Source organism: Hippocampus bargibanti, linkage group LG03, assembly GCF_051943395.1.
Source record: "Hippocampus bargibanti isolate YZ-2025 linkage group LG03, ASM5194339v1, whole genome shotgun sequence".
Classification (NCBI taxonomy): domain Eukaryota; kingdom Metazoa; phylum Chordata; class Actinopteri; order Syngnathiformes; family Syngnathidae; genus Hippocampus; species Hippocampus bargibanti.
In genome coordinates, this window is record NC_142736.1 from 24,475,205 (window position 1) to 24,489,102 (window position 13,898).

Genomic DNA, 13,898 nt, shown 5'->3' on the forward strand with positions numbered 1-13,898 from the left:
GAAAAATAAAATTAAACAAAGTAAAAAACTGTTTTTTTACAAATTTGAACAAATCAAAGATTTGATCCAGGTAGGTGCTGTTGGACAGTCTGCGGCCGGATGGATGCATGGCTTGAGGAGCCCGCGATAAGAAGAAAGGAGCGTCATCACAGAGTGCCGATGTGTATGTGGAAATGTCACGGCTTGGAAATGAAGCGGATTTACGTGGGTCAATCTCTTTCATCAATGGATGCAACAGCTTTGTGTTTGGTTTCAACATTTCTACTTCTTCCTTTCCTCTTCCTTCAATAACTTTGCTGCTGTGAAATGTAAATCTCTTCACTGCGAGACCTATAAAGGCTAATCCTATCCAATCCAAAACCACATTATTGCCATCTCTGTGGATTTGCTCACAGATTGAACGGACCTTTTCTTGCAAGTTCCCCCTGTGCCAGCATGGGTTTCCTCGAGGCACTCCAGTTTCCTTCCGCATTCCAAAAATAAGCATGACAGGTTAATGGAATACTCTAAATCGTCCCTCAGTGTGATTGTGAGTGTGGATGGTAGTACGTCTATGTGCGCTTTGCAATTGGCTGGCACCCAGTACAGTGTGTACCCCGCCTACTGCCCGTAGACAACTGGGATATGCTCCAGCACGCCCGATACCCTCGTAAGAATAAACAGCTCATATAATGAATGGATGGATGAAAATAGTTCGAGAGACACTGCCACAGATGGACTTCTGAAATTTAATAAATCAAACACTGAAAGCGCAGCACTCTGTTTTATGTCTTTTTTTTAATCCAAAAACGCTTTGCGCTGGTGAGTACAAAAGAGAGAGAGAAGACTCAGACAGCTCTTGAAATCGCTGTAATTGTGCAAGCCTATTTACAAGTCAATCCGCGATGTGTAAATATGGCTTGTACGTGCGGCTATAGTGCAAAGGGAGCAGTAAAACCGGTTCACTAATGAAGAATTATTCCCTTTTTTATTGCATATGAATGTGCTTGTTCCTCATCATGTTCCGATTTGAAAGATGATGTCCACAGACAAATCCGAGCATGTATATTTTAATGAGACGGTAATAGGTCAAGTTCTTGGAGGCGGACATTCCTCGTGAAGGTTTACTGATGCAGAACAAATACAGTAGATTGTGATCAAACCATACAGCTGGAAAGGCCAATAATTGCACGGTGTAACACCTTATCCATCACATCACAAGGAAGTAGACAGACAAAAAGGAAAGTATCAAAATTCACAGAATGTGAGTCCCATCCAAACAATGTATCCGTTGGAAGTGATGAATGGATTATTTCCACGCACAATGAGGCTGATGAATCAAGTAATTCCCAGCAAAATAATGCAGACTTGTCACATCCTCTTTTTATTTTGGTTGTACAATAGTGCGTAGTCCCATTTTATACAGCGCAAATACGACATGAATTGAATAGTTTACTGTTTTGAGTAAGACCAAGAAGTATGGTAAATGACTAAAAGCTTTTTGAGTTTTCCTTTTAGTCAAATGGGACAAATGTGATTCACCTGAACAAGCGTTTTTGTTGTTGTAAACTAAATTTAAATTGGCTGCCAAAAACAACACTGCAGTGTAGTGTGCAGTGTAGACTTTGTGGGTTCAAATCCAACCCCCTATGTGTGTTCTCCTCCCTTCTTTCAAAAAATGTGCACTGGGCAGTTCTTAATTATCCCTAGATGTGATTTTGAATGCAAATGATTGTTTGACAAATGATTGTTTGAATGCAAATGATTGTTTGACATGTGTCCTGCGATTGCCTGGCAACCCATTCATTGTCCAACATGCATGTTGCCCAAAGACGGCCGGGATAGGATCAGCGTGCCCACGACTTTATGAGGATAATTAGATTAGTTAACTCAATCACTGCCATTCCTGAATTTATTCGGGAATGGCACTAAACACTAAAACAGTAAAGCGCTGTGTATCTAGCCCAGTCAAGGATGACGCTGTGTACTGATGTCCAAAATGTTTATTGTGGAACACCATGAAAACTAAAATACATTTCAAACAACAATCAACATTATTACAATATGTTCGAAAAGACACAATAAATGAGCAAATTTATAATGTACCGTTGTGCACCTTGTAAACCGCAAGCAGACAAACTTTAATGACGTAGATTTTATCGTTCCCTTTCTCTGCCGATTTCTCTCACAATTTGTCTCGTTCTGTCACTCTCTCTCTCTCTAGCACTTTCTCTCATGGCGACACGGAACCGGAAGCGATCATGATAAATATTATAAATAAAGTGTTGAAGATGATTTTAACAAAAACATACATATAAAGGCTCATATAGAAACGTTAAAAACTTTTACAAAACAACAAGTCCAAATAAATTATGTTTTTGTGGTCATGGCAACCAATGACAATTATGGCGCCAGTTACACACTGTTCAGACCTCTGACAATGTTTTTTCCCCCCTCGCACGAAGGTCAGCATTTGCTTTTTGTACAGCCGCCCATTTCAAGCTCGGATGACTCCAGACCTATATAAATTAGGAATTAACTAACTGGGGTTTTTAATACTAGATGGATGTAATTTTGAATATTGTGTGTAGTATTTTATTTTATTTTATGTGTTGATATGAGTACAAGACTGAGTACAAGACTGGATTATCATAAGAATGTACGATGTAAGATGTGTGTCCTCTTACTTTTTGAACATACTAGTGACTGTAATTTCAACTGATCATTTCAATTTCTCTTTTGCTGTGATTTCATCCTGCTTTATCTGAGCCGCTGATCCTCATGAGGGTTGCGGCCGTGCTAGAGCATCCAGGTTGTGATATTCATTTCTTTAATTTATACAGCAAAGATTTAACCACCTTTTGTGTGCAGTCTAAAAGGGGGATATCAAGTTGGAGCGCATTGACTGTACATAGCATTCAATTGCGCCATGCAACTAGAACTTTTTTTATGCGTACACATTGAAAAAAACAGGGGCGCTGGCGAGCATATAATGGTCACACTTTCGAGCCCCAAATGAAGCCGCAATAACTGAACTGCGATGTAGCGGAGGAACACTGTACTTGAAATTGTAATAAAATGGAGTCCTCAAGATATTATATATGTTTTTGTCACATTGGATAAATATGCTTTTAATTTTGAAATACATTGTCTGACTCTTTTTTCCAGTAAATGTCAAATTTCCATTGGAATACAGAAAATGAATACAGGGAAAGGTCATCTTGAAATAAATATTCACAGGGTGTGACAGAGACTCTCACTTTAGGGCCCCACTTAAGGCACAATTCCCCAATGCGATGGAATGCCACGGCGCACTCGCGCAGCGTGCGGGCTTCTGTCACAAGATTTCATGAATGGCAGAATCTCGGTCATAGGTTTTGCAGGTGCGCCATGTGGTGACGAGTCATGTCAAAGTCTTTTGAAATACAAAGGCATTCAGACATGCAAAAAATATTTTCGGCAGTTTTAAGAGAGGGGGACACGGATGACTGTAATCCGAATTATAAAAGTACAGAACACATATACAGTGATACCTCGGCTAACGAACGCTTTAGCTCACAAATTGTTTGCCTTACGAACATTAAATTCACGAGAATATAATCTTGGCATACAAATTAGTTTTCGGCGGACGAACCAAACCACACAGCGCCACGGTGGCTGGCGGACTAGTTTTCGGCGGATGAACACCAAACCATACGGTCGAACAGCACCACGGAGGCTGGCGGACTTGCTTTCCATACCCCCTTTGAGTGTACACGCACGTGGTTTACTATCGAGTGGAGTACTTTTGCTATTATGGGACCGAAAAAGACTACACCACAGGCTAGTGTTAAGCCGAACAAGAGACACAAAAAAAATTACGGTCGAGCAGAAGAAGGAGCTCATCGAACACGAACGAGGTGCGTTTGTGTGACTTATCGATGAAAAGGTTTCTTCAGCCGTCACCTGTACTTCTTTGAAGGTGTCGGACGTTTCGATGCTTCTTCAGCGAGCTAAAGTCTTGCTGGTAGTTTCGGCCCTATATATAACCCTACTGTCCAGACGTGGCGGTGCCGGACTCTGCTATGATGGTCCCTGCTCTCAGGTTGGGGGAAGCAGAGGCCTACTCCCTGCGGCTGCACTGATTACTTCAATTGTCTTGACTGATTACTTATATTGTCCTGCCTGAGTATGAGGTATACGACTGGCCTGATTGCTCCATTTGCTTTGGTATTACCTCATCAGCATAACTAAGCCTATGCTGCCTAAGCAGTCTGTTGTACGTACCAGCCAAATTGAACCACACACCACCATTGTGGTTTAGTGAAGGATTTTGCTGTTTTATGAAAATAGCTTCTTTTACTCCCCTTTCAAACCATCTATTTTCTCGGCCCTATTATATATACGTCCGACACCTTCAAAGAAGTACAGATGACGGCTGAAGAAACCTTTTCATCGATGGACCACTCCTGTACGACTGTACGTTTTGTGTGACTTAGCATCCCAGTACTAGTGTGCTAAGTCGACCATTGCTACGTATGGCTAAGGGTGTTTCTGAACAACGGTCTCAGGCAATAGAAGAGGTTGAAAAACTTTGTTGATTTGGATTAACGAAAAGCGGCTCGCAGGGGACCGTGTGATTGAGGGTATTATCGCAGAGAAAGCACAGCAACTTCACTCGGGTATCATCAAGAGGATAATACATCAACGACCATCACAAAGACAAATAAAACAACTATTATACCGTACAGTTTATTTCCTTAATTACAATACAATAGCGCATTTATTATACATAAAATAAGATCTATTTTGTGTAGTTTTAAGGTCGATGAGAAGGTTTCTTCAGCCGTCATCTGTACAAAAGTGAAGGTTTCGGACGTTTCGCCTCCTATCCAAGAGGCTTCGTCAGCGAACTAAAGTCTGACTGGTCGTATCGGCCCCATTTATATATCCCTAATGTCCAGACCTGGTGGCGCCGGACACAGCTATGATAGGTCCCTACTCTCAGGTTGGGGGGGGGGGCGCGGGACCCCCCCCTGTGGCCCCACTGATTGTTCCTACATTCCTGACTAACGATTGGCCTATTACACCCACTCCCCCCGGTATCACCTCATCAGCATAACGACCCTCATCAGCATTGCGAAAGTTGCCTAACCTGTTTTGCCTGAGCAGGCTATTGTATGAACGATCCAAATTGAACCTCACACCACCAGACCGGTTTAATGAAGGATTTTGTTGTTTTATAAGAATCGCCTCTTTCACCCCCCTTTCAAACCATCTATGTTCTTTCGCTAAGATTTTAACCTCATTGTCGTCAAATGAGTGGTTGCTAGCTTTTAGGTGCAAATGTACTGCCGATTGAGGCCCACTAGTATTATCCCTGCGATGTTGATAAAGTCTTTTTTTGAGAATTTGTTGAGTCTCCCCAATGTACTGCTCTTTACAATTTTCATTCTTACAATGTATGGAATAAACTACATTACTTTGTTTTTCATTTGGTAGCCTATCTTTTGGATGCACTAATTTTTGCCTTAACGTGTTTATCGGTTTGAAATAAGTAGGAATTTTATGTTGCCAAAGGACTGCAAAGGACTTTGTAGCATTGACTCCTCTACATACAATGTAGCCAAATATTTAAAAACTATTTTAGCTCCGTTGGTTGGTAACACAGAATACCACGTAGAGAACACCACAGGGTTTGTAGAGAGGATCAAAGACCTCATATTGGAACCTGAGGAAACTTTGGCATCATACGATGTGACTTCTCTCTTTACATCTGTCCCAACCCCAGCAGCAGTCTCAGTGGTGAGGACGAGGCTGCTGGCGGATGTTTCTCTGCATGAAAGAACCAAACTGAAACCGGATCACATCTGCCAATTATTAGAAATCTGCCTTAATACTACGTATTTTCAATTTCGGGAAAAAAAAAAAAATTTATAAACAAATCCATGGTTGTGCTATGGGCTCACCAGTTTCACCCATAGTGGCTAATCTTTACATGGAAGAGATGGAGAAACAGGCCCTCACATCCTTCCCAGGGACAAAACCTAGACACTGGTTTAGATATGTGGACGATACTTTTGTCATAATTAAGAAACAAGAAATTCAATCCTTCACAGATCATCTCAACTCTGTAGACTTCAACATTAAATTTACTCGTGAGGACATTCAAGAGAACCAACTAGCCTTCTTGGATTGTAAAGTAATTATAAAAGAGGACAGAGCGCTAAAAACAGAAGTCTTTAGGAAGGCTACGCACACTGACCAATACTTACTTTTTGACTCTAACCACCCTTTACAACATAAACTAGGAGTTATCAGAACCCTCCAGCATAGGGCTAAACTAATACCAACTAGCACTGAAGGTAGAGAAAAGGAGTCAAAACATATCAGGAGAGCACTCACTAACTGTGGGTACCCTCAGTGGTCATTCAACAAATGTCAGAAAGAAAGAATAGCGAACGAAACCAATAATTCTCAAGATTCTAAAAGGAGAGGAGTAGCAGTACCGTACATTGCAGGAGTTTCTGAAAAATTACAAAGAGTCCTTTGGCAACATAAAATTCCTACTTATTTCAAACCGATAAACACGTTAAGGCAAAAATTAGTGCATCCAAAAGATAGGCTACCAAATGAAAAACAAAGTAATGTAGTTTATTCCATACATTGTAAGAATGAAAATTGTAAAGAGCAGTACATTGGGGAGACTCAACAAATTCTCAAAAAAAGACTTTATCAACATCGCAGGGATAATACTAGTGGGCCTCAATCGGCAGTACATTTGCACCTAAAAGCTAGCAACCACTCATTTGACGACAATGAGGTTAAAATCTTAGCGAAAGAACATAGATGGTTTGAAAGGGGGGTGAAAGAGGCGATTCTTATAAAACAACAAAATCCTTCATTAAACCGGTCTGGTGGTGTGAGGTTCAATTTGGATCGTTCATACAATAGCCTGCTCAGGCAAAACAGGTTAGGCAACTTTCGCAATGCTGATGAGGGTCGTTATGCTGATGAGGTGATACCGGGGGGAGTGGGTGTAATAGGCCAATCGTTAGTCAGGAATGTAGGAACAATCAGTGGGGCCACAGGGGGGGGGTCCCGCGCCCCCCCCCCCAACCTGAGAGTAGGGACCTATCATAGCTGTGTCCGGCGCCACCAGGTCTGGACATTAGGGATATATAAATGGGGCCGATACGACCAGTCAGACTTTAGTTCGCTGACGAAGCCTCTTGGATAGGAGGCGAAACGTCCGAAACCTTCACTTTTGTACAGATGACGGCTGAAGAAACCTTCTCATCGATGGACCACTCCTGTACGACTGAGAGCTTACACAGATGTAGTTTTAAGGCTTATTTAGTAGAAAATTATGTTTTATGGGCACCTGGGAAGGGATTATTCTCATTTTTAATGGTTTCTTATGGGAAATAAATGTTTCACAGACGAACTTTTCGCCTTACACACACTTTGTGGGAACCAATTAAGTTCGTAAGCTGAGGTATCACTGTATTGTGTTTTGTAACAATACTTGAATATAACTATACGTCAGGGGTGTCAAAGTCATTTTTTGCCGCGGGCCACATTGTAGTTATGGTTTCCTCTCGAGGGCCGTTATGAATTTGGGGAACCCATTAGAATGTTTAAATCCCTTCAAATACAGTAAAGTCTCGTTATATCGATATCAGATATATCGATAGTCCCGGTTATATCGATACTATTTCTATGCACGCACGGAGAAAATTACATGCAAACAGGGGATATATCGATAGTCCCGGTTATATCGATATTTTTTCGGACTCCCTTGAATATCGATATAACGAGAATTTACTGTATTACATATAGAGCACACAGCAAATTAATGAATAACTCGTTTTCAAATCTGAAGTCAAGAATAATGACTTTTATTGTGGTTGACATCCAAAAATATGAAATTTTGGCTCAGATTTTAGCAATCATGATGGAATTTAACAAGTTTGATTTGCTTTCGCGGGCCGAAAAAAAAATGATGTGGCGGGCCGGATTTGGCCCACGGGCCTTGACTTTGACACCTGTGCTATACGTGAATTCATATTTACTTGTGGATAAAATAGCTGTGTTCGTATTTTTGAGATTTTACGAGACTTCATGGGTAGAATTAGGCAGAAGTGAGTGTTGCCATCACTGCGGAGTGGAACGCCGCAAGTGAATATGCTCCCATCATTCTTAAATTAAATTCGCTGATGAAAACAGATTGTTTTGGCGTTCTTGCAATTTGTATTTCCATCTTGTAGTGTGGTTTTGTGTGTTCAACAATAAAATCAGGGTGGTGGAAACGCACACAGTAACTGACGAGCAATATTCGAAGTAAGACAAACAATTATTTTGGTCATCAACTAATCAGCAACAGTAGTTGCGATAAGTCATCTCATCAATACAATACATATTGTTTTATATAGCGCCTTAACAACAGCTGAATCTGTAACAAATCGCTTGACATGAATCAGATCATTCCGTATGTACATCAGACAGGCAAGCAGTTTACTCCTATAGTCATTATTATATTACTATAATCATACATCCTTTAAGGTATGTACAAATGAATAATAAAAACAATGATGATGACAGTCCATTCAACCTTGGTTAAGCTTTGAAGCTTTTATTAGTATTCCGAACGTATTTACGCGGTAAACGATGTTACATCTTAAATTATAATAGCGTTACTATAGTCTTAAAATAAAGAAAAATGCAACTGTAAAAATTTAGTGCATTTGAAACTGTAACCAAAAACTATACACGAAGCAGAGTTACACTTATATTATGAAACTATACACAGGACCACAGGCGAAAGACAAAAATCTGCGAAGTCGAGTTATATAATAATAATAATAATAAGACACATGAATAGACAGAGGGGGGTGCTGGGCGGGGCTGAGAAGATGCGTAATCCACATGGCTGTAAACCATGAGATATCATGCTGTCAGTGGCGGGAACTAATCAAACGACAGCCATGTACAAAACCTCTGAGCATTGTTTTTACTCTGAACGTTTTTTTTTTCCCTGAATAAAAATCGACGATGCACTGAAACCGCAATAAATGAACTGTGAAATAGCAAGGGGTCATAGTAATTTTGGGTTTGAACACTTTTTCTTGTGATGGATAGGAACATGTAACTGTACCTTGGTCTGAACGAAGTCCATAATATTTTTGAAGTCCAAGTCATCGTAGTAGTTAACAATGCCTCTTCGTATGTTCTTGTTTAGGATATCCACTGTCTAGACCACAAAATAAGGAAGAAATCAAACTTTTTGGATGTGTACATAGCGGTATTAGCACCACGTTTCAATTATTTTCCAAATTAATGTCAGAGTGGTAAGTATGTCTGCGTAAAGCATGTCCTGGTCTCCCAAGGTGACTGAACCAATCAAGTAGAAATGGCAATGTGACAGTTTGACGGCCCACATCTGCCAGCTGCAATCTGGTGTGGCAAGGTCACATCGGGATCATGTGTCCAAAAATCCAGAAAGAAATATAAAGTTCCATTTGTAAGATTTTTCACATGGTACTTTTCATTTAGTGTTTCCATTAAAAACAGTAACATTTGTTTATGATACATGAGTAGGCCTGGCCACAAGTGCACCACACATTTTTGATGCTGCCATTAGAAATTGTAGTCAGTAGTATAAAACCAATTCACAGTTGCCTTTTTTGTCAGTACTTACCTGGTTACGGAACACCAGTGCCAAAATTCCTCCCAGCAACTCCAGGATTAGGCACACCGCCAGTGTGTACATGAACTGTTTTGAATAAACGGCATTCATTTAGACATTGGGTACCCCGTTCTTGATGTTGCACTGGTTCTAACTTTAAAAAGGCAATTGAAGAACACATCGGAAATTAGATTTACTAGAGCTCATGCCATGTCTTTGACACCTAAACCAGCTTTCTAACTGCTCAAATTTTGAAGAACAAAAGAAAAAAATAGCACAATAATAATAAAACTGTCCTCGTGAGCGAGCAAAGAACTCAGCAGAACACTTACCACCTTGAGCAGAACGAGATTATCCCTGAGCGATGCCAAGACACCAATGAACGAAACAATGAACATGACAATTCCCAGAAGGATGAGGATCAGAGCAGGGGCCAGAAACACTCCTTCCAACGTCTTGTATCGCTGCCTCTCCACTTCAGCATATATACCTATCGCCAGGATCATGCCACCCATCAACTGAAAACACAAAACCGACATCCACTTTGAATTAGTTTAACTATAGTTTATAGTTAAGTTTGTAAGTATAGTTTGTAAGTACAGTTAAATTTGACTATATCGGGAGAAGGATGCTGAGTCTTGAACTGCCAGGCAGGCAGGAGACCGAGAGGAAGACCGAAGAAGAGGTTTATGGATGTGGTCAAAGAGGACATGAAGGTAGCTGGTGTGAGAGAAGAGGATGCACAAAACCGGGATAGATGGAGGACATTGATTCGCTGTGGCGACCCCTGAGGGGAAAAGCCGAAAGAAGAAGACTTTGAATTAGTTTAATACCCGGGATGTGATGTAAATATGTTTGCGCGTTCATCTTTTTTGCTGTGGGTTGTCAGTGCACCAGCCACCCATCAAATGTGAAATTACATAACTAAGGTTGTTGAAAATTATTTAAAAGACATACACTGATCAGGGTATTGGTTTTTTTGCATATACAGTAAAGTCTCGTTATATCGATAGTACCGCTTATTACGATACTATTTCTATGAACGCAAGGAGAAAATTACATGCGTGCAGGGTCGGATATATCGATAGTCCCGGTTATATCGATATTTTTTCTGACTCCCGAGAATATCACTATAACGAGACTTTACTGTATAGTGATACCTCAGCTCACAAACTTCATTGGTTCCTAGAAAGTGTGTGTAAGGCGAAAAGTTGGTCTGCTGAACCTTTATTTCCCATAAGAAACTATTAAAATGAGAATAATCTGTTCCCAGGTCCCCATAAAACATAATTTTCTACTAAATAAGCCTTACAACTACACAAAATATACATTATTTTATGTATAATAAATGTGTTATTGGATTGCAATTAAAGACAAACTGTACTGTATAATAATGTCGTTTTATTTACCTTTGTGATGGTCGTTGATGTAGTTGCCTCTTTATCAGCGATAACACCCTCACTCACACTGTCCCCTGCTAGCTGCTTTTCGTTAATCCAAATCAACAAAAGTTTTTCGACCTCTTCTATTGTCTGAGACCGTTGTTTAGACAACATAGAAACACCCTTAGCCACACACGCGTCCTTAATTTGGATTTGCCTTTATTAGTCTCGCAATGGAGAAATTTACATTTCACAGCAGCAAAGTGATGAAAGGAAAGAAAGTAGAAAAACAAAATACATGAGCTGCTGGAAAGGCAGCCACTCTTGCGGCGCTGTCTTGAAGTCGAAAGAACAAAAAAAACCTAAATAACAAAAATCGATGAGAAGGTTTCTTCAGCCGTCATCTGTACGACTGAGCTTACACAGACGTAAATAACAAATAATATGACAGCACAAAGACAATATGACAAACAAAGACACAGAGAGTCATTTATTCTTCAGGACTTGCTGTACCCTCTTTGTGATGACATGAAGCAGTTGTAGATGAAAGAGGAGAGGATCAAAGCGTCTTTCGACAGGTGGATCAGGGACATCATGGTGGAACGTGCACGTCGACTACAAGCTAAATGTTGAAAGCAAACACGCAGCTGTAGCATTCATTGACGAAAAGAGATTGTCTCACATCTCCTGTCCCACATAAATCTGCTTTAATTCCAAGCCGCAACAGTTCCTCATACAGATCGGCACTCTGCGGTGACGCTCCTTTGTTCTTTGTGCTCCTCAAACCAAGCATCCATCCAGCCGCACTGTCCAACAGCACCGACCTTTCCACTGAACAAAGCGGGGATGTGAAGATGCTGCCCATTACAGGCGCAAAAAGCACAATGGCCCCTGTGGTGTCCAGCGATGACAGTCGAATGGAACCGACATTCCTCCCATTCCAAATCAGTATGTACTGGCATATTCATGCTGCCGAAAAGGCACAACCGCTCAGCACAGCTAATAAATAATAATAATAATAATAATAATAATAATAATAATAATAATAATAATAATAATAGCTTCATTGTTCTGAAGGATGGGAGCAACGGTTGATTTAGCGTACTGGTACTGGAATGCTCAATTACACAAACGCACACCTCATTCGTGTTTTTCAGTTATCTCCTTCTGCTGGGCTGTAATTTTCTTTTGTGTCCTCTTTGGCTGAAAGGACAACCGACGTCTCCGGACAAGTTGTGTCCATAATTTGTAAGATGGCTTCAAATGACTTCTACTGAGCTTATTTTACAAAGATTCCACCGCATATAGCTATATTTTACGTTTTAAGACTCACGCTGAATATTCAGGAAGTCTTGTTTTTGAGTTGGTGACGAGTCCGTACGTGACGTCACTAAAGGACCGCCCTTTACCGTAAAAAAGACGCATTGTAGCGGTCCTTCCATCACGTCAATGTATTTTGCTGTACTTGTTTGGTCTGGGGACCTCGTGTTGCACCCAAAAGCCGCCAGAAGGCCCGAAGAGGGCGTCCAAGCGGCATAGAAGGAATTTATCAGCCTGTGGAAACGGAGGTGGCCACAGGAGGTCGCCATTTTGTGCCTCTTTTTTGGGTGAGAAATTTTCCCCCAATGTTGCCTCAAAATGGCACAAATAAATTATTTAATCGATTGCAAACATGTATGCTTTCCTCTTCAGAACTATTTGAATCATATTCATCACTGGATGTGGAACAAGAAAGCATATTCTCCGTATCTGAAGCCATTGTATTGATTCACTAGCAATGCAAGACGTCTTGGCGTGACGTCACGAACTGGGGGCGGGACTTTCTGAAAATGCCCAATTCGCAGCTCAATTTTTTGCAGACTTCGGACACTTTAAGTCATTTTTATTGGTGTTTTGCATTTGACTAAAAATATCATACTGTGTGTTTTGTGTTTTAGATGCTCTAAAACGTTTTCCTGGTGTCAGTTAAAAAACAAAAGCAAAAGCACTCCACTCGATAACAAAGCACATCCACACTCAAAGAAAGGGGTGACGAAAACTAGTCCGCCAGCCACCGTGGGGCTGTGTGGTTATGTTCGTCCGCCGAAAACTAGTTCATCAGCCAAGACTTTATGCCCGAGAATTTAATGTTCGTGAGGCAAAAGGTTCGTGAGCTAAAGCGTTCGTAAGCTGAGGTATCACTGTAATGGCATACAGATGCAGAATATGGAAGACATTTTGGGAATACCCTTCCATAGGGATCATGTGATTGATTGTAAAAAAACATCCTTACCCTTACTTTAGATTGGGATGAACTTCCATATGTAATGAAATAAGGCATACCGTAAACTGAAATATTAAGACAATAGTTGGAAGCTTTTCTTTGGTCTCCATTTGCTGAAGGAATTGACAAGATGACATCAAGGGCTCATTACAGTCCGCTGCATCCCACTGAGATAAACCACACACCATGGAGACCAAGTGCGCAATACCAACAGCCGCCATTAATCTGTTTCTCTTCCCTCATCCGGAAAGCATTCATTCACCATTATGTACAGATTACTGCAGCAGCAGCACCACTCTCTACCTCCTCCTTCAAAAGTATCTCACAAGAGCATAGAATATTAAAGGACAACCGACATCACTTTTTGTTTCCTAACTGACATCAGAAAAACGTTTTATAGCATCTAAAATACCCAAAACACGCAGTATATTTTTAGTCAAATGCAAAACACCAATAAAAATGACTTAAAGTGTGCTGAAACTGCAAAAAATTGAAACCGGAAGTGGCCAGTTTCAGAAGGTCCCGCCCCCTTGTTCGTGGTGTCACGCCAAGACGTCTTGCCTTGCTCGAGAATCAAAACAATGGCTTCAGATTCGGAGAATATGCT

The 13,898-nt window shown here is 40.7% G+C and overlaps 1 protein-coding gene across 1 annotated transcript in view; it reads right to left on the bottom strand.

Annotated features, from left to right (window-relative positions):
- tspan15 (tetraspanin 15) overlaps positions 1–13,898 on the bottom strand; it is a 28,330-nt gene that overhangs the window by 13,086 nt on the left and 1,346 nt on the right. The window contains exons 2-4 of the mRNA XM_088992729.1: positions 9,979–10,164; positions 9,659–9,733; positions 9,116–9,211 (exon numbers count right to left, since the gene is read on the bottom strand). Of these exons, the coding sequence (XP_088848855.1) occupies positions 9,116–9,211; positions 9,659–9,733; positions 9,979–10,164 (357 nt within the window). The remainder of the gene's footprint in view (positions 1–9,115; positions 9,212–9,658; positions 9,734–9,978; positions 10,165–13,898) is intronic.